Genomic DNA, 22,354 nt, shown 5'->3' with positions numbered 1-22,354 from the left:
GTTCCACAGTCTAACTCTGGAGAGGGGCTTCCTTTTGGCTGACCTGAGAAGGGCAGAGGGCAGCCGTGTGGGAGGCTGGGTGGGGAAATCCCAGTTACCTGGACCCAATCCAACATGTCCACTGCTCTTATTATTGCCACAGAATCACAGGTTTGGAAGGGACTCCCAGGGTCATCTAGTCCAACCCATCTTCTGCCCAACATGGGACTCAAACCCACAACCCTGGGAGTAAGAGTATTGAGCGCTACTGCCTGAATATTTACCATGAATATAATTTTTTAAAAACAACAACACAGTTTCCTGGGCCATTCAAGTCAGGAGGGTTTCACTTTCCCAGCTGGAGGAGCAGACCTTGGGGTGTGGGGAGGAAGCAGGGAATGTGTGGGGTTTTCTTACCGGCCGTCCAGGAGGACCAGGGACTCCGCGCTGACCTTTGGGTCCCGCTTGACCCTAGAAAAGGAAGTTGGTGATGTCAGTGGCACGCGAGGGAAAGAGGGGCACGCCCTCGCCCCGCCTCTCCCCCCAAGCGGGTGGGGGGCTCAATGTGTGGGGAGGCTCTTACCGTGGCTCCTTTAGGACCTGGGGGGCCGCCTGGACCCTGGGGAAGGGAGGAGGAAATGATATATAATGAAACGAAAAGGATATTCAAAATAACCTTTGTAAAAAATACCAGAAGCTTTCCTTTTGGGAATTACAGGGACAGAACTACCCAAACCGTATAGAAACTTATTCATGTACACGACTACTGTGGCAATAACAACAACAATAATAATAAATTTTTATTTATACCCCGCCCTTCCTGGTTCAAAAACCGGGTTCAGGGCGGCTAACAACAAATTTAAAACACTTTAAAATACTTAATTATAAAAGCAGCATAAAATACAATATAAAAACATGATTAACAATAAAAGTAAAAAATCAATTAGATATGTTACTTGCCCTCAAAACGGAAAAAAGTCCCAGCAAAGGAAGAATATGTACAAAAACTTACGGAATATGCGGAAGTGGCGAAACTTACCACAAAACTAAGAAACCAAGACAACAAACTTTTTATTAAAAGAGTGGAAATGGTTTATTGAATATTTACAGATAAAACCATTGGCAGGATTATTGTAATAACCTGCAGTTCTATAAGGGTTATATATTTAAAGCAGGCGAATAAACAAGCAAATCTGGTTAATTTTGGATAGGCAGAAGGTATTAGAAATAAATTTAAGGAGCCACAGAAAGAGGGGGAAGGAAGTCAAGTTTTGAAATGTCAGAATGGTTGAAAAATTCGTGAAATGTATAAATCTGAAAAGCATGGGTTTTTTTTAAGGTGTTAGAAGGTGCCACACAGGACGGGGTGTGGGGAGGGCAAGGGGGGGCTCACTTACGGGGAGACCAGGGGGTCCTGCGGGTCCCAGGGGGCCGGTTGGACCAGGGATTCCCTGTGGGGGGAAACAGAGAGAGAAAGGGTCAGTTGGGCAAGACCATGCCATCTCAGGGGACCCAGGAGTCCTAGCTGGCTCTCCTGCCTTGCTGCCAGTCCCTGCAACCTTCCCCCCATGCTGTAGGCACAGAAGACACCCCCCCCGGCTTCTTTCCCCCCCATGTCCCCTCCCCCCCCTTCTCTCCCTCTTTGTGGCGACCGGAATCGGCTCCAGTAGAAGATTTTGGTCTTGATTATTCATGGAGAAACCTTTAAAGGCAATAAAACCTGCAGACAGGTAACAACGACAAATTATCTGCATTTTTATTCCTGTTCGTTTATCCACTGCTCACCCTTCACTCACCCTAAGGATACAGAATCAAAAAAATAAAACAAATTAAACAGCGAAAAGAAACAAGTGGTGGTGCAAAAGTATGTTTGGAGGAAGACTCAGGTGGGTGTCAACATCACGTAGGATTGTTTCTCTGTGTGATCCTAGAGGTGGAAGGGACCTCCGAGGGTCATCTAGTCCAACCCCCACAGAGCAGAAATCCCAGCGAAGGAATCCTTGACAGGCAGGCAGACAACTTCTCCTGAATGGAGGCCTGGCCACAAATTCTCCTTCATCCTGTTTCCTGTTGGCGTTTCCCTGATGGCTCAGGGGTTAGGGTCCTCCATTTTTTTTGTTCTGGTTTTATTTGGATCCCGCCTGCCCCACATCTCTGCCCCCAAACACTCACCGTTTCTCCTTTCTGCCCCGCGGTGCCTTGTGGGCCAGGCAGGCCTCGGTCTCCCTTCTCCCCTTGTTCTCCTGGGGGTCCAATCAGGCCGATAAGACCGGGATGTCCCTGTGGGGAGAGGAAGCACTTACTGGAGGGGCACCAGGGCAGGTGGGGGGGGAATGGACTGGACCACTTCACAAATCACTGAGGGTCTAGTCAATCTCTAGATCTCAAGTCACTTAGGGTCTAGTCAATTTTTAGATCCCAAGTCACTTAGGGTCTAGTCAATTTCTAGATCTCAAGTCACTGAGGGTCTAGTCAATTTCTAGATCCCAAGTCACTGAGGGTCTAGTCAATTTCTAGATCCCAAATCACTTAGGGTCTAGTCAATTTTTAGATCCCAAGTCACTTAGGGTCTAGTCAATTTCTAGATCCCAAGTCACTGAGGGTCTAGTCAATTTCTAGATCCCAAGTCACTGAGGGTCTAGTCAATTTCTAGATCCCAAGTCACTGAGGGTCTAGTCAATTTCTAGATCCCAAGTCACTGAGGGTCTAGTCAATTTCTAGATCCCAAGTCACTGAGGGTCTAGTCAATTTCTAGATCCCAAGTCACTTAGGGCAGTGTTTCCCAACCGGTGTTCCCCGGCACACGAGTGTGCCGTGAGACATCGGCTGGTGTGCCGCGAGATGCCTGGAGGGAGGCGGGCGAGTCGGGCGGCGAGAGGCGGGGCGGGGGCGGCGAGGAGAGGCCGCGCCTCCTGCTGCTGCCTGGCGCTCCTCCTCGCAGCCGGCAGCGCTGCCTGGGCGCCTCCGCGCGACTCTGTCTCGCTGGGTTTGGTCTCCCAGCAGAGACGGGTCACACGCGCCCCTCCCTCCCTCCCTCAGCCTGCGCGGAGGCGGATTGAGCGCAGCTGAGAGGAGCTGCCGAGGGAAAAAACGTTCACTTTTGTGCGTCCCTCCCGACGTGACGCTGCGCGCTGACGTCACGGGGCGGGGCTTTAATGGTGGTGTGCCGCGAGATTTTTTTTTAGTACACAGGTGTGCCGTTGCCCAAAAACGTTTGGGAAACACTGACTTAGGGTCTAGTCAATTTCTAGATCCCAAGTCACTGAGGGTCTAGTCAATTTCTAGATCCCAAGTCACTTAGGGTCTAGTCAATTTTTAGATCCCAAGTCACTTAGGGTCTAGTCAATTTCTAGATCCCAAGTCACTTAGGGTCTAGTCAATCTCTAGATCTCAAGTCACTTACTGTCTAGTCAATTTCTAGATCTCAAGTCACTTACTGTCTAGTCAATTTCTAGATCTCAAGTCACTTACTGTCTAGTCAATTTCTAGATCTCAAGTCACTTACTGTCTAGTCAATTTCTAGATCTCAAGTCACTTAGGGTCTAGTCAATTTCTAGATCTCAAGTCACTTACTGTCTAGTCAATCTCTAGATCTCAAGTCACTTACTGTCTAGTCAATTTCTAGATCTCAAGTCACTTACTGTCTAGTCAATTTCTAGATCTCAAGTCACTTAGGGTCTAGTCAATTTCTAGATCTCAAGTCACTTACTGTCTAGTCAATCTCTAGATCTCAAGTCACTTACTGTCTAGTCAATTTCTAGATCTCAAGTCACTTACTGTCTAGTCAATTTCTAGATCTCAAGTCACTTACTGTCTAGTCAATTTCTAGATCTCAAGTCACTTACTGTCTAGTCAATCTCTAGATCTCAAGTCACTTACTGTCTAGTCAATTTCTAGATCCCAAGTCACTGAGGGTCTAGTCAATTTCTAGATCCCAAGTCACTGAGGGTCTAGTCAATTTCTAGATCCCAAGTCACTTAGGGTCTAGTCAATTTTTAGATCCCAAGTCACTGAGGGTCTAATCAATTTCTAGATCCCAAGTCACTTACGGTCTAGTCAATTTCTAGATCCCAAGTCACTTACTGTCTAGTCAATTTCTAGATCTCAAGTCACTTACTGTCTAGTCAATTTCTAGATCTCAAGTCACTTACTGTATAGTCAATTTCTAGATCCCAAGTCACTTACTGTCTAGTCAATTTCTAGATCTCAAGTCACTTACTGTCTAGTCAATTTCTAGATCTCAAGTCACTTACTGTATAGTCAATTTCTAGATCTCAAGTCACTTACTGTCTAGTCAATTTCTAGATCCCAAGTCACTTACGGTCTAGTCAATTTCTAGATCCCAAGTCACTTACGGTCTAGTTCATTTCCAGATAGCATGCAACCTGGAGCCTAGTCAATTTTTGAGGATCCCAAGCGACTTACGGTCCAGCCAATTTCCACATCACAAGCAATTTATGGTCTAGTTAATTTCCAGTTTGCAATTGAAATACGGTGTAGTCAGTTTTCTGGCTTGCAAGCGATTTATGACTTCAGCCATTCCCAGTTTGCAACTGACCCGCGATCTAGTTACTTCCCAGATCCCAGGCCACTTGTGGTCTAGTCAATTTCACTCCCCCAAGAGAAACCTGGAAAGAACCCATCTCAAGCTACACTTTTCCGCAGATTAAACCGGGCCTGCATTTGTCCGTTTTTGCCCATCGAACACCGAGGAGAAGCTTCCTAGCCAGAGGTCTCCCTGACCAACAGTCCCTTTTCTACTGACTGAGTTTGACGTTCACCACTTAAGAGACCAACGTGATGGTGTGACATGGACTTCTTGGGGGCAAACAGAGAAGCAACTGCCCCCTATCTGCGGAGGGAACCCTCGCCTTACCTTCTCTCCTTTGGGTCCAGAGTCCCCTCTCAGCCCAGGCAAGCCGGGGGGGCCCTGCAGAAAGAACCGCAGAATAGTAGAGTCAGAAAGGAACCCAAAGGTCATCCAGCTCAACCCCCTGCGAGACCCTTAGCTCTCTCCCCATAGGCTGTCACACCACCCACCATCCCCCCCCCGGCCATGGAGAAGACCCCAGACACTCACCACTGGTCCCGGGGGCCCAGCCTGCCCGGTCGCTCCTGGCTTGCCCTGTGCCCCCTGGAAGAGACGGGGAGGGGGGCAAAAGAGTTCAGTCAGGGTGTGAAATTCAGTGCCCAAAGGCAGCCCTTCCCAGCCTCTCTAGGTGGCCCTCACACAGCCCCGCCCTTCAAAGCGCCCAGGGCTCCGCCCACTTTTGCTCTGGCCCCGCCCACCAGCCCCTCCCCTCCCTGCTGCAATGCACCCCCCCCCACCCATCTTCTTCAACTGCTGGAGAATCACAACGGCCGCTGCAGCTGGGTACCAGAACAGGTTACTTCCGGGTTTCGGAGCTCGCGCATGCGCAGAAGCGCTAAATCGCTCTTTGCACATGCGCAGAAGCACTGAATCGCAACCCGTGCATGCGGAGACGTGCCGCTGTGGGTTGCAAACGTGCATCCCACACGGATCACATTCACAACTTGAGCGTCCACTGTGCCTTCTATTTTTTATCCTGATTGAACATACTTTATTTATAGCATTTAGAAGCAACCATGTGAAGCGTAGCAATTTCAACCACCTTCCATTCTGGTCTTTGCTTTATTTCAGGAAAATTAGAATCGATCCAAAAACCAATGGATTATCTACTAAACATAAAAATACCCCGTAGACTAAGCATTGGCTGTAACAGTCTCTACAGAGACCACCTTCAGCCATAATTTTGGCACCTTACTAATAATAATAATAATTTATTATTTATACCCCGCCCATCTGGCTGGGTTTCCCCAGCCACTCTGGGCGGCTTCCAACCGAATATTAAAATACAATACAGCATTACAGTATTGAAAACAAAAACGGGATGATTCTCAGGACGGCCTTCCTGATAACCGCAAGAACCTCGCAACCTGCCACCATGTTGTTTTCCTTCCTCCACTGCCTTCTTGAAGGTTGGATTTGGTCCCGCCAGAGCCCCCAACTCCGAGGGTCTGAGACCCCTCAGCTCTCCTCACCGTTTCCCGGGATCGGAACCCCCGCCCCAGGCCCACAACTCCCCGGAGTGTGAGGTGGGGGCCAAAGGTGGACAAAGCACCCCAGAAGGAGAAGACATGTCCCCACCAGAGGTCCCTTCCCTGACACCCCATACGCCCCCCACAAACTCTCCAGGTTCCTGCAACGGGACTTGGTTGGAGGACCACAAGACCCACTGGTGGGGGTCTCTGAGGCTCCCCTGGTGCCACACGAGGGGGCCCCAACTGAGCCCGACTTCAGCGGACACACCCATGCGCACCCGGCCCCTCCCAGAGGACCCCGGCGTCCGGGTCGGTCTCCTTACCACTGATCCCGGGAGGCCCCTCAGTCCGTCCGTCCCTGGCTTCCCCGGGGGTCCCTGAGGGCCCACGGGCCCCGTCTTCCCTGGGGCTCCCAGCGCTCCTGGCTCTCCCTAGAGAGGGAAGGGGAAGAAGGTCACAGGGGGTTGGGCTGGATGACCCTGGGGGTCCCTTCTGACTCGACAAGTCCACAAAGCGGCCAATCCCTGCCCCCTCACTTCTGTTTCGGAATATTTTTGCATTTGCCCAGACGCACAACCCAGTTGCTTTCCTTCTTGCTATTCCACGCTGCCGTTTCTACGGGGATATATGCTCGGTATTTATCACTCCCATTATACCAAAATCTCCAAATGGGTCCGAACTTCAGTGTCTAAAACTCCTGGTAGAGGACAAGGATCTAGAGATCACGCTCAGGGTGGCCAAATTCTGTGTGACTGCCATAAAACTCAGGGAACAAGCTGTGCTACCAAAATGACTAAGGTTTTAAATGACAATTTTAGGTTATATTTTAGTGATCAAGATTTAATATATATTTTTAACTGCCGCTATATCTGAATTGTCTCTGTTATACCCAATTGCAATTCAATGTATTCCTGTTGTGTTTTATGATTTTCCTGGTATTGTAAGTGAGCCGGAACTGGTTTGTGACCGTAATAATAAATTTCATTCATTCACACAGTTTGACAGCCCGTTCTTACAGAGGCTAAACAGATCCTCCAAATGGAAAACCAGCAAGCGGGATTTATTCTGTATTTTGTGGTTTTTGTATTGCATTTTTATGTTGTGAACCGCCTTTAGATCTGTGGAGGAAGGGCGGCATACCAATTATTATTATTAACTATAAGTAAATAAATAGAGTAGTTCACAACTAAATAATACATTCCACAAACAGCAGTATAAAAGAATCATAGAATTGTGCCATAGGAAGGGACCCTGAGGGTCATCTAGTCCAACCCCCAATTTTCACAGTTCAGATTTTCCATCTTTTGATTTTCACCCGTTCTTATACGACTTATAAAAGGAAATGAAAATCTTTACCAATAAAAAACAAAAAAAACCCACCCCACCCAACAGTCCTTGAATTAAAATGTGGATGGGTGAGGCGTCCTACTTTATTGTAAGTGGGAAAGGGAATAAAGGGCTGGGTGGAGTTTGGGGGCTGCCAGTTCCGCATGAGCCCCAACAGTGAAATAATAATAATAATAATTTATTATTTACACTCCACCCATCTGGCTGTGTTTCCCCAGCCGGGGATTTTGGGTGAGGTGGGGTTGGGATTTGCATGAGGGAAAGCCAGCAGGGAGAAAATTAGACACACACAGACACACACACACACACACACACACACACACACACACACCCTTCCCTCCAAAGCCACAAACTCCCCAGGCTGTGTTTCATCTAGAAATAATCAAAATTATGGTGGGAGGGGAGTCTGTCCCAGCCTGTTGAAACTGCACCCAAGTCGGTCCCCACCAGCGTGGAATGGCGGACCGAGCTGTTGGATTATGCAGAGATGGCAAAAATGAATGGGGAAATCAGAAACTAGGAGGATCAAAACTTCAACGAAGAATGGGGGAAATTCATATTATACTTGAGAGACCACTGTAATAAGCATTTGGAGTCTATAGCAGGTCTTAAATAACGCTTGCAATGTTACATGGACTTTGGACAACTGACAAATTAGAGTGATTTACAATATGCAGTTGGAAAGGTTAATTACAGAACCCGTGGAGGGCAGTCCAGAGATTCGGAAGAATCTTGTGTAATTTTTTTTATTATTTGTGATTTTGAATGTGAACAAATTTGTAAAACCAAATGATAATTGTTTTTTAAGAAACTGCACCGAAGTCCCTGAAGCAACTCGTTTTCCTGGAAACAGATTTGTAAACAAAGGCCACTCTTCCACACTGAGATGATGACAAAGGTGATGATGATGATAATAATAATAATAATAGTAATAATTTTACCTCAGCCACTCTGGACAGCTTCCAACATATACAAAAACATTTTTATCTCCTGAGAGGGGAAATCAGGAATTGTAGGGCTGGAATGGGAACCCCAAGAGTCATCTATCCCAACCCCATGCAATCACAGCTAACTGGTCCTTGTGGGGCTTTTGAGTTGTGCTTTTTGGGAAGAGCAAAACACCTCCGTCTCCCACAGCTGTTTAGCGATGGTGTCAGGTGTGCAAGTTGGTGCGTTGCTGTCCTAAGAGCTAGATAAAGATCCCAGAACTTTGTTGTTCTATTTAAAAAAAAACAGAGCACATCGTTTCCAAGCCCTCTTTCGCTGTTTATCCATTTCGAGAATTTATAGCCTGCATTTCCATGAAATATATAATCAAGGTGGCCTAAGCGAGGGAGGACTCCAACTTCATCTCGGCAGGGGATTTTATTTCTGTTCTTTCGCAGCCCCAAGCGGTTTGCAGCCATCGCCCAGTAATCTTTTGAAATTACAGCTCAGGGTTTTGTTTTCTGTTTTTTAATTGCAGCTGAGAGATCCATCCTAAACCAGCTACAAATCCCTCCGGGGCAGGAGGAATGGCCTCAGGCCACAATCCTGCCACCTAGCAATTACTTCTGCGTGGGCCTCTCCGGGGCTTACTCCTGAGTAGACGTGCACTGGGATTGTGCTGCCCTGCAGAGTGCCAAAGGATGTGGCGTGGCTGGGGAAATGGAAGTCCTTGAAGGAGTTTTGGGAGTAGGATGAGCCTGGAGGGAGGGAGGTTAAGAATAATGGAACTGCAGAGTTGGAGGGGAACCCCAGGGGCATACTTTTCCCTTTTCTTGCGAGGAATCCTATTCGGAATAAGGGAATTTCCCTTAAAAAAAGGGAAATGTTGACAGCTATGCCCCTGGGGTCATGCAATGCAGGAATCACAACTAAATCTCTTTTTTAAAAAATGAAAGAGCAGTAAAAATATATTTCAGTTGTTCTAACCCCTGCCCTGGGACCTTAGAGGGCAGGGCAAATAAATTCAAATATTAAAAGAGCACATGGAAAACAGAAAGGTATAACACAACACACACACACACACACACACACACACACACACACACACACGGGCCTGTTTGGCTCCTCTGACATCCCATAGTTTCTTCTTTAGGGTAGCCAAGCCACCTGCCTGTCTGGCTTCCCCTTCCATTTACCTGGCGACCAGGTAACTCACCTTGGCGCCTTTCTCCCCTTGACGTCCTTCGGGGCCTGGGGTGCCGGCCGGACCCTGCGGAGAGAGATGGGGAGGCACCGGGCTCAGAGAGATGCCAAGCTGGCCCCCAGGCACAGGGGCCCCTCTCTCTCTGGCCCCCGAAGCCCAAGGGCCCGGACCCTCTTGAGGCTGGACTGGATGAGGCCCCTCCCTTTCCACTCACCCTCTTGCCAAGCGGGCCGGGGGGTCCGTTCTCACCAGTGGGTCCTGGAGAGCCCTGGAAGGGGGAGAAAGGGAAGGGGGTCACGCTGGACGAGGAGGAGTGGAATTGGGAAGAAGACAAAGAAGGGGAAGGCAACTCCGGCAGAAGGACGTCTTGGGAAGCCAAGAAGGTGATGGAGACCCTTCGCCCTTGGGGAAAGAGGAGGGTGAACTCGCAGGAGGCATCATGTCTGGAACCAAACCCAGCCGAAGATGACCAGGAACCTCTTTCCGGCCAGACCTAGAGCGCTTACCGCCTCTCCTGGCTCTCCATCTTCTCCCCGGTCGCCTTTGGCTCCGTCTTGGCCCTGTTGGAAGGAGGGGAACAAAGTCACGGTCAGCCCCCGGGTCAGATCCTGGCCCTTCTGTGGGGGCTCCTAGGGAAAGGGGTCCCATGACTCACCCGAGGTCCCATTTCGCCAGGGGGTCCCGGATCTCCAGGGAAACCAACTGGACCCTAAAAAAGTGAGAGATAGAGATTAGGCCAATCAAAACAAAAAGTCTATAAGGATTGGGGGAATCTTTAAAGAATCTTTGGAAAACTCGGGAATAAAAGGAAACATCTTGGCAGAATTAGACTGATCCCTGCACTGTATAAATATAAGTTTGTAGGGAGGTAAAAAGAAATTATATAAGAAATATGTAACTGTAATGGATAGATAAAGTACAGTGAGATTAATTGGAAGTCAGTTTTAAATTTCTTCTCTGTAAGTTTTATAATTGTGTTCAGTATCAGGAGTATATAGGATGATAATTATATTAACCTTCTTGTATTTTATAGTGTGGTGGTTTGTTTGATTTTGCTGTTGTTTTTTGCTGGATGGAATGTTTGTTTACTTGTATGTACGTCTGTTTCCTCATAAATGTATTTATTTTAAACTAATAAAGATATATTTAAAAAAAATGAGATTAAGCCCTCGCTCCCGGTTGCCCAGCTGTTCCTTCCCAACAGACACATGGCTTCGTTTTACCTTTTCCATCCCATTCAATGACAGCCCCCTTTCCAATTTTAAGGAACTTCCCCCCAAGAATGGAATGAAATCAAGTGGAGATAGAAACAGAGAATCACAGAATTGCAGAGTCGGAAGGGACCCTGAGGGTCATCTAGCCGAACCCCGGCAAGGCAGGACTCGCCCCACTCTCTCTCTCTGCAGTACCACTTACGGGGTTCCCTTTGGGGCCGTCGTCTCCGGGGGGGCCCTTCCCGCCAGGGGGCCCGGCCACGCCAGCAGCTCCAGCTTCGCCTTTCTCTCCTCTTTCTCCCCGTGGGCCCTAGAGGGAGAGGAATGGTGGTGAGACAAAATGGCTTCCAGCTCCAGGGGCAGTCTACCCTCCAAATGCCAGGGGCAGTGTGGGGGGAGGGGGACTCTGGGGAGGGCAGAGGGGGGGCTGGGTTGGCCGCTGCAGGAGACACCAGAAGGATTTTTTTGCCTGGTCCAGCAACCAAGCCCTTAAATTTGGGTCTTGAATAGGGGCAGAGAGAAAAGGTGGTCACACTGAGATTAGGCAGTGGGTCGTTTGCATCTGTGGGAAGGAAGCGTCTATGGAGGGCCATGAAGGATTTTAGGGGCCAGGAGGGAAAATGTCAGATATTAAAGTTCTGTACGGGGAATCTGGATCAGGGACTGGCAAATGTACAAGTTCTGGTTTTCCCGTTTCTCCGGTCTTTCGCCTGCTTCCCCACGTTTTCACACATTTATTATTTTTTTCAAAGTCCTTCCCACAGCATTTTAGTACAAATTTCTCCTCCCACGGGCATTTTTGCACGCCGTTTGTGCCTAACCCACAAATTTTGGCAAAGCGACTTCCTCTGGCACAAAGCAAGGAAGGGCAGGACACAAATTAAATGAATTGATAACAATATTGCCCATTCAGGTGGGTAGCCATGTTGGTCTGATGCAGTTGAAATAAGTAAAAATATTGTCCAGTAGCCCCTTAAATGTAAAGGTAAAGGGACCCCTGACCATTAGGTCCAGTCGTGGCCGACTCTGGGGTTGTGGTGCTCATCTCGCTTTACTGGCTGAGGGAGCCGGTGTGCAGCTTCCGGGTCATGTGGCCAGCATGAGTAAGCCGCTTCTGGCGAACCAGAGCAGCGCACGGAAACGCCGTTTACCTTCCTTCTGATTGGCAAGTCCTAGGCTCTGTGGTTTAACCCACAGCGCCACCCTCTAAGTAGCCCCTTAGAGACCAACTAAGAATGTTCTGGGTATAAGCTTTCATGTGCATGCACAGCTGGTATCTGAAGAAGATGGTGTCCGAAGAAGTGTGCAGGCACACGAAAGCTTTTTCCCAGAACATACTTAGTTGGTCTCTACGATGTTAATGGACAATTCCCCCCCAATATTGCCCATTTTTTTCTGTTGTTTTGCACTGATCTTTGCCCCCTCGTGTAAATGAGTTAGCTGGGGCACCTTGTTGCAACACAACATTTCAAAGGGTGCTTCTTCTGCGCTTTGGTCCCCGTATGGTTTTGGGGAGTTGAGGTGGTTTGCCTTCAAATGGGGAGAGAATCAAACCCTTCTCCCCTGTCCCTCACCAGGACGCGGGTTTCACTCCTGTCAATCAACCCCATCAGGGGTGCTGGGCAGGACAGGTGCCGCAATGGTGGTGGGTGGGGCAGGGGAGGGGGAGGGGGCCTCTTACCTTGCCACCGGGTTCTCCATGGACACCAGGACCTCCCGGCTCTCCTGCCTCACCCTGAAACGACAGAAGGATATTTAGGGCAGTGTAGGCGTGGGTCTGGTCCTATCCAAAGCTCTTCCCATCCTCCATTCTTCATTTACTCCAAGCCAGTGTGTGTATTTTTACTCATTCTGAATCTCAGGCCCTCCAGACCTCTCAACCTGGCCCCTGAGGTTCTCTCCAGGACACGCCCCCCATTGTAAATAGACTTGGGAACAGTGAATATAATATAATAGGCTCAAGAGAGCTTTCATTAGTTAGTGGGGGCAATTGGGGGGATTTGGAAGGGATCATGACTATCTGGGGAGCGAGATCCCTAAGGGGGGGGATCCGTTTGAGAGACTCACAGCTCATCTGCCATCCAGAGAACCAAGAACAAGGAAGAGGAGATCAATACCCACTCATCCCCAGACCCCCAAACACACACAGAGACCCTACTCATTGCATCATAGGATCGTACAGTTGGATGTTCATCTTGTTCATTTCCCATGCTCTGTGCATTAGTATAGAGACAACCGAAACCAGGCGTCATTCCCTCCAGCTGCTTCCTCCTCGTTCCCTTCTTGCTCCAGGGAAACCAGATTCGCTTTTCAGAACTCACAGGGATACTGGCTCCCAGGACCCACTCCCAACTAAGCTCCCCAGAGGACCCAGGAATCCTGTCTCCCAGCCACTCACCTTCTGTCCTGGGGGGCCAAGGTTTCCTACGCCGCCTGGCGGGCCTTGAGGACCCTGTGTGGGAAGGAAAAAGAGACCCCAAACTGTTAGACTAGAAGTCCATGCTGAATATCAGTTAATGGGCGGTGGTGGTGTAGCAGTTGTGGGGGGCGGTGTAAGGAGAAATACACTCACATTTGCTCCAGAAGGTCCGGCTGGGCCACGTGGTCCGGGGGGTCCGGGGGGTCCCTGCATGGAGAAGTGTATTTATTATTAGCACCTGAGCCCCACTCAGGTCTGACTCAAGGACCAATGTGCTGCTCTTAGCAAACACTCTGCTTTTGACAGACAGAAAAGGGAGGGGGGCAAGAGACCCCCGTTGCTTTCATTTCCATAATATTCAGAAAAAGATGCCCCCCCCTTATTCTTAGGCTCCCAAACCCAAAGGGGCGAACCACAGTTTCACCTCTTCAAGAGCAGGCAGAGGGCTTAGTCCCCAATCTCACCCTTCTGGTCTTCACACTAAGATCATAGAACCGCAGCAATGATAAAGGGACCCCGAGGGTCATCTAGTCCACCCCCACAAGGCAGGAATCTCAAGCATCCCTGACAGATGGCCCATGGGGATCGGTCAAGAGCAGGCGGAGGGATCTTTTATGTCCGCATCTGATCAGGGGGTAAAGCTGTAGTGGCTGGGAAGCCACTTCCCATGGGGCAGCACTGGCCTGCAGGAACGTGGCCCCTCTGAGCACAGCAGAAGAGTTGGCCTCAGAAGTTGAGCTAAGCAAGCAAGGGGCCGACTCTGCAAATGAGAGCTGGCTGTCAGAGTCTGGAAAGGACAGCCCGGCCCCCCTCCTTCCCAGGGAAGACACTGTTAGCTCTCAAGGAGAGGGAGAGTTGGAAGGTGCCCAGAGCATTGCCAGGCAGCCAGCAGATAAGCCAAAATCCAAGAAAATCTGATCAGGGGGTAAAGCTGTAGCAGCTGGGAAGCCGCTTCCCATGGGGCAGCTCTGGCCTGCAGGCCACAAGTCAGCCACGCCTGGTCAAGGCAGCAAACCAGCCGTCCGGCAGATATGTATGTAAAAAGAGCCGAAGAGCTCCAAATCAGCTGGGTCAGGCCCAAGAGGAAACATCAAGGCCCCCTTCCTGTCCTCACAGTGGTCAAATGCTCCAAAGAACCTAGGAGTCGAGATAGACTGCTGCTGGGCCTGGAGGTTCCACAGGAAGATGAGAAGGGCCTGGCAGCTGGGTTAGTTGCCAAAGAGCCAACAAAGTACCCCAGTGGGAAACCTGCAATGCAGTTAGAAACAGGAACCCCAAAGCACCACCATTAGGGGCGCCTGTATAGGGACAGAACTACCTAAATTGTAGAGAAACTTATTTATGTATGCAACTACAGCAGCAAGAATGTTACTTGCCCAGAAATTGAAAGAAGAAGAAGAAGTCCCAGCAAACAAAGAATGGATACAAAAACTTATGGAATATGAAGAAATGGTGAAACTTACCGGAAGAATAAGAAATCAAGATAACAAACTTTTTATAAAAGAGCGGAAATGGTTTATTGAATATTTACAGATAAATTGTAGACAGATAAGAACACTGGCAGGGTTAATTGTAATAACCTGCACTTACATAAGAGTATATATTTAAATAAGATAAATAAATTAGTAAATTAAATGAATTTGGACATGCAGAAGATATTAAAAATAAATTTAAGGAACTGCAGCAAGAGGGGGAAGGAAACCAAGTTTTAAAATGTCAAAATGATTGTAAAATCGGTGAAATGTATATATTTTAAAATAGAAATAAAAATATAGAGAAAAAACAGCATTGGGGTGCCTTGGAACAGAGAGAGAGAGAGAGAAAGGGGCAGGGGGGGCAGCACTTACCATGGGCCCCACGTCGCCCGTCTCCCCCTTTTCCCCAGATGGTCCAGGCAGACCCTGTCAAGAGGCAAGATCAATTGTGGTTATTTATCATGACATCTCTCTCCCGCCTTCATTCCTCTGCAGAGCTTGAGGTGGGGTAGTACATGATTCCCCCCCCCCCGTTTCACCCCCACAACAGGCCTGTGAGGTAGGCTAGGTGGGGAGAGAGTGATTGGTCTAAGGCCACCCAGGGGGCTGAATGACCAAGTGGGGAATTGGGTGCAGGTTGGAGGGCTGGACGGGGGGAGGAGAGGTGTGACCCTCCGTTCAGGGTGTCCCTGGGCGTACCTGCAGGCCGATGGGCCCTGGGGGGCCATTAAACCCTCGCGTTCCCTCATCCCCCTTTGCGCCAAAGTGGCCTTGGGGGCCCCTCGCTCCAGGCTCTCCGTCTGCGCCCTGAAGGGTGAAAGACAAGAATCATAGAAAGGGCACCCAAGGGTCACCCAAGCTGGAACCCCCCCAAAAAAACAATGCAGGAATCACAACTAAATCACTCTCAACTAAACCAGTTTCCTTTTCTTCTGAAAGAGACCCAAATCTTCATGGCGGTTTCAATTTTCATCTTGCTTTTTCCTTAGTGGGTCGTGCAAAACGCTCTTCTGAAAAATGCTTTTGACAGGGTATGGTGGGAAGCTCATTGAAGTAGTGTGGCTGCCCCCAAAAGTTTGGAGATTTAGCTGGAGGCAACCCTCTGTTCAGATAAAACCGCTATATTGAATATGACCAACCATAACTGTGCTGATTTGGGGGGGGGGGCATTCTTAAAATTCCTGAATGACACCAGACACAAGGTGGTAAAATGAACTTGAGGACTTACTGCGGCTCCTGGTTGCCCGAGAGGACCCAGTGGGCCAGGGGGTCCCGGTGGCCCCTGCAGGGAGGAAGAGAAAGAGGCGAATGGCATGGATGGAGAGGCAGGAGAGGAAGAGCCCCACCCAACGCATTTTGTGGCCCTGCCCCGCAGGTCTCAAGAGGACCCCAACTTACGTGCTCCCCTTTCGCTCCTTTGCCGCCCTTCTGGCCAGGATCGCCCACTTCGCCCTGCGGAGAGAGAGAACGAGAGAGTGAGCCGGGGAGGCCCAGCCCAGAGGCCGGGGCAATGGGCAGCGGAGACGCGCTCCAGACTCTTACCTTGTCGCCATCCTCACCTGGGCCCCCCGGAGGTCCTGCGGGGCCAGGCAGCCCGACGGGGCCCTGGATGCCATCGCGGCCTGCGGGGCCAATGGGACCTTTCTCGCCCTGGAGGAGAAAAGAGAAAGTGAGGAGGGGGGCCCCCGAGACTCACCCCGGAATCTCAACCGCCCACCCCCCTTTCCCAGGGGCGCCCCAGAGTTCTTGACCCCAAGCGCCACTTGCAGCTTCTGTGTCTCTTCTACCAAATTCTTGCCTTGAAGGGGGTTGGGCTGGATGACCCCTGGCAGTCCCTTCCAAGTCTACAATTCTAGGATTCTAATCAACATGACCCAGGAATCCGGGGAGTGTTGAGGGGTCCTTATTACATTCCCCCTCCCTCCAGAAAAACTTGGGGGGTCCCCTCTGCCGTACCCCACCATCTGCCCCTCTCCCAGCTCTGCTTGCCTTTCCTCCACCCTCCCTTCCTCCCGAGAAGACCCATGAGTCCTGCCCCTTCCCCCCTACTCACAGGCACGCCTTTCTCCCCAGCCGAGCCAGCGGGTCCTTGAGGGCCTGGTCTTCCTGGGGGTCCGATGGGGCCACCTGGCCCTGGGCCCCCCCTTTCCCCTGGGGATCCCTGGAAGGCAAGATGAAAAGAGGGTCTTGAAGTGATGGGGAAAAGGGGCTCACACCCAGAGCACCTCTGCTGGAGCCACCCTGCACTACCCCAGCACAGTGGGATGCTCTAAGCTGACGCAGACTCTCGCCAAACGCGAGCTCCAACATGGAGACGACGACAGACCCATGTAGACAGAAATTCCCCTCCCCGCCTGGGTTGACTCTCCACTATTGAAATGTTTCAGTGGGCTTATTTATTCTCTATTTTAATTGCAGGTGCTCTTCCCTAGGCTGGGGGGAAAAGGCTGGCGACAAAAATTCCTCTGATGATAACCTATTGTGCTTTTTTTTTAAAAAAAAAAAAAAGCACACAAATTGCTGCAAAATGTGGAGAGCTGAATGGAAGACTGGGGGGGCGGGGATGAGAAACTGGGGAAGAACTGAACTTCTTCCTAGATACAGGTGTGAATGTGGTCTCGTGGGCATGTGCAGAGCTCAGTCGGCAGGTCAGGAGGTGCCAAGGAGAAGGGCAGAGTTGTGGCTGCAGGGCGTGCTTTGGGTCGGTGCCTCAGGGCCGGGCGGGGGAGGAAACACTCACGGCGGGTCCTGGGGGTCCAGCGGGTCCCTCGTTGCCTTTCAGTCCAGGCCCGCCCTGCAGGGTTGGAGGGAAGAGTTTGAGGCAGGCCGACAAGTAGACACACAAGCACAAAACACCCGCCCCTTGTCCAGTCCTTCTTCTCTCCCCTTTTATTTATTTAAAGCGCTGCAGAGACTTCTAAAGGCTACGCAACCTCACCAATAAGGCAGAATAAGAGAATGGCACAGTTGGAAGGGACCCTAGCGGTCATCTAGTCCAACCCGCCCCCCCCCCTTGTGAAGCAGGAATCACAGCTAAGTAAAATATAAACAGGCAGCAGGGCCAAGGCGGTGCGGGAGGTGGAGGTCAAGTGGCAGGGAGTCCCTCTGTTCTGAAGTCACTGCTGAAGACGGCAATGTGGGGTTTTAGTTTGCCTTTTTTTGCTCTGAACCGCAACCCTGAGATGCAACCATATAATTCTATTTTTCAGTAAAGAAGCTAAAATAATCTAAAAAGGGTATAAGCAATTTACTAAATAAGGGCAACAATAATAAACCAATTAACCAAAATAATACTATTATTGCCTTATATTTATTTCTACCCCAGCTTGGGACTCGGCAGGTAAAATACAAAAAGCTAAAAGCATGCAAAAGGTCATTGTTCAATTAAACTCTAATAGAATTAAAGCAAACCTGATAAAATACAGATAATAAAAACAGCACAGCACTATGGAAAAGCCATTTCCTAAAATAAAAAAAACCAAGAAAATAAACTCGGCCAGATCCCAGAGGCCTGTGGTGAAATTTTCAATGCTCACATTCAAAAAATGAGGGGTGCTAAAAAGTTGCAACATAATTTGGGAATTCAAAAGGTCTTTTTGTGAAGTTAATATGACTCAGTTTTGCTTGGTAAGCAAAATGTGTGTAAAATTGAATAGAAATCATTAAAAATTATTACCAGGCACTTGCAGTTATATTAATATTGTTTTTTTGGTTTTTTATTTAATAAATACATAATATAAATAATTATTATTTAGCATCACCTGACATTTTCAGAAGGTTAAATTTAAATTCTTTGGTTTTCCGAAAGCAATCCATGGATTTCTGCATCTAATGTTCCCCAGTCACAAAAATAATAGCAGATTTGAATGCCTCACACCCCAAAACATATTTTTTAAGACCCCTTTTTGAAGAAATTTGCAAAACTTAAGCTTCGGGCCCCCCCTAAAATAACACACCTTAAGTGTAGGAATAAAACAGCCTTCAGCTGCCAGCAGAAGAAGAACAAGGCAGGAGCCAGTTTGGGTTCCCCAGGCAGGGAGTTCCAAAGTTGCTTGGGAGGAGCCACCACTAAGAAGGCCCTGTCCTGCCTCCCCCCAAGTGTTCCTGGGAGGGTGGTGGGACCAAGAAAAGCCCCCCCCCCCGAAGATTTCAAAACCTGGGCAGCCTTATAAGAGGGAATGCGGTTTTTCAGACAGCCTGGCCCTAAGTCATTGTTGCATCCGGAACAAACGGGTACCCAGTGGGGGGCACACCCAAGACAAAGAAGCCCCTTCTCTGGCCACTCAGACAGTGCTCTCCATATATATATAACCACTCCATTGTAACTATCCAGCCTCCCAAAATTTCAACACCTCCTGCGATGGTTTGACGCCTTTTCGTTTTAACAGTACAAATTCTGCAAACACCTTCCGTATCTCCTCAAAAGCATTCCTCCTGCATATTCCCCATCTTTACCTTAATGGCATGTTAATTTATAGTTAATAGCTAGATCCCACACCTCTTTATACCACTCTTCCATTTTATATTCACCTTGCCCCTTCCACTTCCTGGCTATAATAATTCGTGCAGCTGTCAATAAATTCCTAGCCTGCGAACCTTCCGTCCCATTGTAAATTGATAATCATGCTACTCTGGACTTTCGGTCAGCTTTAACCCCGTGATTTCAGTCATCTCCTTAAACACCCTTTGCCCCCCCAAAAAAAACTTGTACATATTTACACCCCCACCACATGTGAACGTAGTTCCTTGTCTCCTGGCATCTCCTCCAACAGACAGTGCTTAACCTGCGGAACTCTCTGCCACTGGAGAATCAGGGGGCCCTTTCCGTGCCAACTTTCACAGACCTGCTGAAATTCTTTCTATTCTGCCTGGCGCACGCAGGCAAATGAAGAGGACCCCCCCAAAAAAAAACCCAAGTTTGTTTTAAACTTTTAATTTGTTATGCTCTTACTGACTAGATTTGTATTGTTGCACCGTGAGTGGCTACACCCTGCAATGCAGGATTTGAGTATTTTCTACAGACATTTAGCTCCTGGCAGTTTAATCTCAGCCCTCAGAGCAGGCAGGATGGTTGCCCCGCAAAACGCCGTGCCCCCCCTGCACCCAGGCTACGTTTCCCAGGCCAACCCCATGGAAGGAGCCCCCCCCCCCAAGTACATACGGCAGTTCCAGGCAGGCCGCGCTCTCCGGGGAAGCCTCGCAGCCCAGCGGGGCCATCCTTGCCGGGTCCTCCGGGGGTGCCGGGGTCGCCCTGAAATGCAGAAGGGGGCAATGGACACGTTGACCCCCCAAATCCTGGCCGGAGCCCCACAAACCCCAGACCCCCTCTTCTTGGGCTGGGGGGCCTGAATCTATCGTGGCAGGATCCTCGAAGGGGGAAGGGTGGCAGGTATCCCGAGGCTCAGAATTCTGGGGTGCACTGGGCGGAGCCTGGTGCTAAGGGGCGGGGCCTGTGATACCAGGGGCGGGGCTTAGAGGGCGAAGGGGATTTCCAAGGAAGTTTTCTTGACCTTTCAAAGTTTGAGCTTCCTCCCTCCTCTTTTGAGCCTAACTAACACACAGTGCTTGGAACCCCAAAAAGGCACCCCGGAAAGGGGTTCCGCTTTGGATGTTTTCACCCCATGAGTCCCCGGGAAAGGTAGCGGGTCCCTTAGAGAGCTTGGGAGCCTGTTACTCCCCTGTTATGGAAATTACAGGGGGGAGCCCACATCTTTAAAGTTGTTAAATGTTACAGATATTATGCATAAATGCATCCTTTCGACTTGACAGCTCAGGGAAGTTACCTAGCTTTTAAAATGCCTTTTTTTTCACTCCATAAGACGCACCTTTTCCCTCCTAAAAAGTAAGGGGAAATGTGTATGCGTCATTTAATTTACGTTGCGGGGATTCGAACCACCGACCTTCTGATTGGCAAGTCCTAGGCTCTGTGGTTTAACCCACAGCGCCACCCGTGGCCCTAACCCCTGTCTACCCCTCCCCTTTTGTGACATGTCAGTGATGTAGCAATGATGTGTCAACGATGCTGTATGAACTGTATTCTGGGATACGGTGGGAAACTTTTAAAAGTCCTTATCACCCCATCCTCGGAGTTCTAAATTCCTCTTTGAACCTGTTGCACAATAAACTTTGGTCTACAGGCCTTTGCTCTGGTTGGTGGCTGGACTCCTTCCTTTATCCCTGGCATTTTTTTCTGGCCCATGTAGGACCAGTCTGGATAGTTGGCCTTGGTGAAGATTTGACGTCACCATCCCCAAAAAGTTTTCAATTTGAATTTCTGCTGAAATGAGGCTGCATTTCAATGTTGTGCTTAATCTTGTTTTTAAGTTGTATTTTAATCAATTGTTTTTCTACTTGGTGTTAGCTGCCCTGAGCCTGGTCTTGGCTGGGGAGGGCGGGGTATAAATAAAAACTATTATTATTATTATTATTATTATTATTATTATTATTATTATTATTATTCCACAGGGACCCGCGGGCTCTGCCCAATGAGCTGGGTGACTGAGCAGCCTCGAACCTAGATTATTCCTGTAACCCCACCCCACGCCTCCCCCTGCTGGGCTGCCCATGAGCCCTTGCCCTCGCACCCAGACCCCGCTCCCCCCGCCAAGGGCTTACCTTTGTGCCTTCTTTCCCAGAGGGTCCAGGCAGGCCTTGCTCTCCGGGAGGTCCAGGAGGGCCGGGGTGACCCCTTTCCCCCATCTGGCCTGTTTCTCCTGCAGGGCCCTGCCAAGGAATCAGAGAGTTGTAGGGTATGGAGGGAACCCCAGGACTCATCTAGACTGACCCCCGGCAATGCAGGAATCTCAGCTGAAGTGTCCATGACGGACGGCCAGCCAAGCTCTGCTTAAAAACCTCCACGGATCGAATCCCCTGAGCAAGGAGAGAACCCTCCACAAACAACCCCTTCCCCACCCTGCAGAATTTATTATTATTGATATTATTAGTGATTTATTTATTCATAATTTGTTGTTGTTATTGCTGCTGCTGCTGCATTTATATCCTGACTTTCCCCCAAGCCAGGACTCAATGTAACTTGCACAGACAAGATAATATTAATATTAATATCAATATCAATATCAATATCAATATCAATATCAATATCAATATCAATATTAATATTCTGTCCATCTGACGGGGTTGCCCCTCTGAGTGACTTCCAACCAATTAAGACATCAAACTAAACTGGCAAGAGTTTTGTTAGCCCAGAAATGGAAGCAAGAAGAAATTCCGACGAAAGAAGAATGGCAGACAAAATTAATGGGCTACGCAGAATTGGAAAATATGACAGGAAGGATTTGAAACCTGCGGGACCAGAGATTTACAGAAGATTGGAAGAAGTATATTGAATTATTTGAAGAGCAACTGTAATCAACAAATTACACTAGTAGGACGACAAGAAGTTTTGTAAGGAGAAATATACGAAGTGTTACAAAGTAGAAAAAGATAGAGATATTGGTTATGAGTTTGAAACGTAATAGGAAAAATAAGAAATGCATGCTGGGAGATTAGATTGGAAAATTTTCAGACAGGACTGATGGAAGTCAAAAAAAGTGAATAAGATGTAAAAGTATTCCTTCCAGTAGCACCTTAAAGACCAACTAAGTTAGTTCTTGGTATGAGCTTTCGTGTGCATGCACACTTCTTCAGATACACAGATGGACTTCCATTTCATGCGGCTCAATGTGGTGTGTATCTGAAGAAGTGTGCATGCACACGAAAGCTCATA

The 22,354-nt window shown here is 48.9% G+C and overlaps 1 protein-coding gene across 1 annotated transcript in view; it reads right to left on the bottom strand.

Annotated features, from left to right (window-relative positions):
• The window catches only part of COL11A2 (collagen type XI alpha 2 chain), a 102,485-nt gene that overhangs the window by 8,055 nt on the left and 72,076 nt on the right, over window positions 1–22,354 (bottom strand). Inside the window, exons 39-62 of the mRNA XM_081181713.1 lie at window positions 21,244–21,351; window positions 19,790–19,879; window positions 17,369–17,422; window positions 16,682–16,789; window positions 16,171–16,278; window positions 16,027–16,080; window positions 15,857–15,910; window positions 15,328–15,435; window positions 15,001–15,054; window positions 13,307–13,360; window positions 13,133–13,186; window positions 12,416–12,469; window positions 10,937–11,044; window positions 10,176–10,229; window positions 10,027–10,080; window positions 9,735–9,788; window positions 9,533–9,586; window positions 6,366–6,473; window positions 5,060–5,113; window positions 4,856–4,909; window positions 2,152–2,259; window positions 1,377–1,430; window positions 563–598; window positions 397–450 (exon numbers count right to left, since the gene is read on the bottom strand). Coding sequence (XP_081037839.1) covers window positions 397–450; window positions 563–598; window positions 1,377–1,430; window positions 2,152–2,259; window positions 4,856–4,909; window positions 5,060–5,113; window positions 6,366–6,473; window positions 9,533–9,586; window positions 9,735–9,788; window positions 10,027–10,080; window positions 10,176–10,229; window positions 10,937–11,044; window positions 12,416–12,469; window positions 13,133–13,186; window positions 13,307–13,360; window positions 15,001–15,054; window positions 15,328–15,435; window positions 15,857–15,910; window positions 16,027–16,080; window positions 16,171–16,278; window positions 16,682–16,789; window positions 17,369–17,422; window positions 19,790–19,879; window positions 21,244–21,351 — 1,692 coding nt within the window. The remainder of the gene's footprint in view (window positions 1–396; window positions 451–562; window positions 599–1,376; window positions 1,431–2,151; window positions 2,260–4,855; window positions 4,910–5,059; window positions 5,114–6,365; window positions 6,474–9,532; window positions 9,587–9,734; window positions 9,789–10,026; window positions 10,081–10,175; window positions 10,230–10,936; window positions 11,045–12,415; window positions 12,470–13,132; window positions 13,187–13,306; window positions 13,361–15,000; window positions 15,055–15,327; window positions 15,436–15,856; window positions 15,911–16,026; window positions 16,081–16,170; window positions 16,279–16,681; window positions 16,790–17,368; window positions 17,423–19,789; window positions 19,880–21,243; window positions 21,352–22,354) is intronic.

Source organism: Podarcis bocagei (assembly GCF_964188305.1).
Source record: "Podarcis bocagei genome assembly, chromosome: 2".
In the NCBI taxonomy this organism is placed as follows: Eukaryota; Metazoa; Chordata; class Lepidosauria; order Squamata; family Lacertidae; genus Podarcis; species Podarcis bocagei.
Note: the sequence above shows the minus strand (reverse complement) of the source record. Positions and strands in the feature narration are given on the sequence as shown.